The sequence below is a fragment of the Canis lupus genome, chromosome 29 (genome assembly GCF_048164855.1).
Source record: "Canis lupus baileyi chromosome 29, mCanLup2.hap1, whole genome shotgun sequence".
Classification (NCBI taxonomy): Eukaryota; Metazoa; Chordata; class Mammalia; order Carnivora; family Canidae; genus Canis; species Canis lupus.
The window spans coordinates 204,937-207,997 of NC_132866.1; the positions used below are offsets into that span (position 1 = coordinate 204,937).

Genomic DNA, 3,061 nt, shown 5'->3' on the forward strand with positions numbered 1-3,061 from the left:
AGGCCGGATGCCCAGCAGAGGGGATCGGGGTCTGCTGGGACCCGCCCCACCGGCTGGATGCACAGAAGCAAATGCGCCCAGGGCGGAAGGGTTGTTTGTGCAGAGGCCGCCCCCTGCTCCGGGCCCTTCACCCCAGAGACCTGTGACGGGAGCAGGGACAAGGAGCACCTGGCAGCGGCCGGGGCAGCGGGGTCCACGCAGCCATGAGCTCGGGCCGCAGCCACACCCAGGGCCCTGCACCTGCACTGTGGGCCCCTAACCTGGGCCCCGGGGACGCGGGAGACGAGCGAGGGCCAGCTTCCACCTCCCGGAGCAGAGGAGCCTCCGGGTGGCGGGCAGAGGGTGGGGGGCCTGCAGGGGAGGAGGCTGCCTGGGATCCCCCACGGGTACCCCTCGGGGTCTCCCAGCTCAGGCCTCAGGCTCCGAGGAGACGCGTCGACATGGAAGGTGTGGGGAGCCGGCGAGGCCGCAGGGCTGGAGAGTCCCCGTCTGTGGGGACGTTGTGCGCGGCCCGGGGGGTCAGCCAGCCTGTCCGGGCCGGGGCCACAGCGGCGTCCTTACGGGAGCCCAGGCCGGCCTCTCCCCAGGCATGACCAAGAGCCGGCCTGCCGCGAGCTCCGCTGACTCTCGGGAGGACGGGGAGCACCTCCCAGGGTCCTCTTCCTCCGGCCAGGACGCCAGCAGATCCCACGAGGACGCAGTTTGACTCGACATCTGGAAAATGACTTCACAGAAGCACAGACGGCACGAGCACTGCGGGCCGCAGGCGACCCGGAGTCCACGCCAGAGGGCAGGCTCTGGGTGCGGCCCCGGGACCCCAAGCCCAGCGGGAGGCGGCCCCAGCACCCCCGGGTGGCGACCATCGGCCCCATGCGAGGTGGACAAGGGGGACGACCGTCCCTGCCGCATGTGGGGCCAGCGCCAACACCGGCACGTGCCGAGCCCTTGCTGCCGCCGACCTCGGGCCCCGAGAGCGCACGCGCCCGTCTCCATCGAACATGACGCAGCCGCTCAGTCAGCCTGTGGCCCAGGTCCACGCCACCCGCCAGGGACCCCGCGCCGTGAGGGCTGTCGGGGCCTCTCACGGGGGTTCCGGAGCGTGCGGACCCCGCACTGCGGGCCCAGGACAAGGTGAGCCCCGCGGGCCGAGCTCTGGGCAAACCACGCACGGACTCCTGTGGCCTCAACATCTGCACGACTCCTTGCAAGCTCTGCACATGCATTTCTCTGGGTCGCCTCCTTGGTGGTCACGGCCCCCCCGGGAGGGAAGACTCAGGAGACCAAGGTGTCGAACCATCAGCGCCCGGCCCCAGGCCGCGGGGGGCAGCGGGTATGTGCTCATGCGTGGAGGGCTCGTCGGGGGCCCGTGTCCCCCTTTCTGTTCCAGAACCTGCGTTTGGGACTCCGGGGCTGAGAGTGGTGGAAACTCCGTGAGGCCAAGATGGGGTGGGAGCTCCAGCCCACAGCCCCCGCCCCCCGCCCCCGGGAGCCCCTGGCAGCACCGTGACAACGGGGTGCAGGGGAACGGTGCGGCACTTGGTGAGGCCCACTCCAAGGGCCGGAGGGCCAGGGCCGGGGGCTCACTTGCCCTGCACCCAGCCCCACAGGGCCTCCCTGACCTCCCTGTTCCTCAGGGTGTAAATGAAGGGGTTCAGCACCGGGGTCACAGCAGTGTTGAGCACGGTGACGGCCTTGGTGAGGTCCAGCGAGCTCTCCGCCGACGTCCTCACGTGCAGGAAGATGGTGGAGCCGTACCAGACGAGGACCACAGTGAGGTGGGAGGAGCAGGTGGAGAAGGCCCTGCGCCGCCCCTCGCCGGCCGGGATCCTGACGACGGTGGCGATGATGCAGGCGTAGGAGAGCAGCGTGACGGAGCAGGAGCCCAGGATGACGCAGAAGGCGATGCCGAAGGACGCCAGCTCCACCACGCGCGTGTCGCTGCAGGACAGCGCGATCCAGGGCGCGATGTCGCAGAAGAAGTGGTTGATGACGCGGGCGCCGCAGAAGGAGAGGCGGGCGATGAGGGCGGCGGGCACGGCGATGGCCGAGAAGCCGCACAGCCAGCAGCCGAGCGCCAGGCGGGCGCACAGGCCGGGCGTCATGACGCTGCCATAGCGCAGCGGCCGGCAGATGGCCAGGTAGCGGTCGTAGGCCATCGCGGCCAGCAGGAAGTACTCCGTGCAGCCCAGCGAGAACACGAAGTACATCTGCGCCGCGCAGCCGGCCGGGGAGATGGCTCCGCGGCGGGAGGCGAGCGTGGCCAGGGCCTTGGGCACGCAGGCCGTGGTGAACCAGACCTCCAGGAAGGCCAGGTGGCAGAGGAAGAAGTACATGGGCGTCCGGAGGCGCGGGTGCGCCCCGACCAGGCCGATGATGGCCAGGTTGCCTGCCACCGCCAGCACGTACATGAGCAGGAAGAGGACGAAGAGCCCCACGTGCAGCCCCAGCGGCCCCGGGAAGCCCAGCAGGATGAAGGGCTCCTGCGCAGACTGGTTCTGGCTGCGGCCCCAGGCCATGGGCACCGTGGGGACAGGGACCCTCCCGCCGGGGCCAGGGACCGCCCACCCCGAGCCCAGAGGTGAGAGCCGGGGCCGGGCCGGTCCCTTCTCTTTGGGGTCTACTCACCTCGTCTATGGTCCCAGGACTGCGGCCAGACCTGGGTCCCCGTGGGGGCGACGGGGCCACGGGCCTCCCCTCCGCAGGGACACTGCTCACAAGGACACTGGACCCAGGTTATCAGGGCTTCCCACCTGGGGGGACAGCGCCTCGTTCCAGACCCTTCTCACCTGGGGGTCCTCACTCTAGACTCAAGAAGCCTGGGAAAGGGGGATCCCTGGGTGGCGCAGCGGTTTGGCGCCTGCCTTTGGCCCAGGGCGCGATCCTGGAGACCCGGGATCGAATCCCACGTCGGGCTCCCGGTGCATGGAGCCTGCTTCTCCCTCTGCCTGTGTCTCTGCCTCTCTCTCTCTCTCTCTGTGTGACTATCATAAATAAATAAAAATTAAAAAAAAAAAAAAAAGAAATTGAGATTTAAAAAAAAAAAAAAAAAAAAAGAAGCCTG

General features: G+C 68.7%; 1 protein-coding gene across 1 annotated transcript; it reads right to left on the reverse strand.

Moving 5' to 3' along the window:
- Positions 1-1,508: 1,508 nt before the first annotated feature.
- LOC140620505 (olfactory receptor 287-like) lies at positions 1,509-2,516 on the reverse strand. The gene has a single exon (XM_072804712.1). It carries the CDS (start codon positions 2,514-2,516, stop codon positions 1,581-1,583), a length of 936 nt encoding a protein of 311 aa, XP_072660813.1. The 3' UTR covers positions 1,509-1,580.
- Positions 2,517-3,061: the final 545 nt, after the last annotated feature.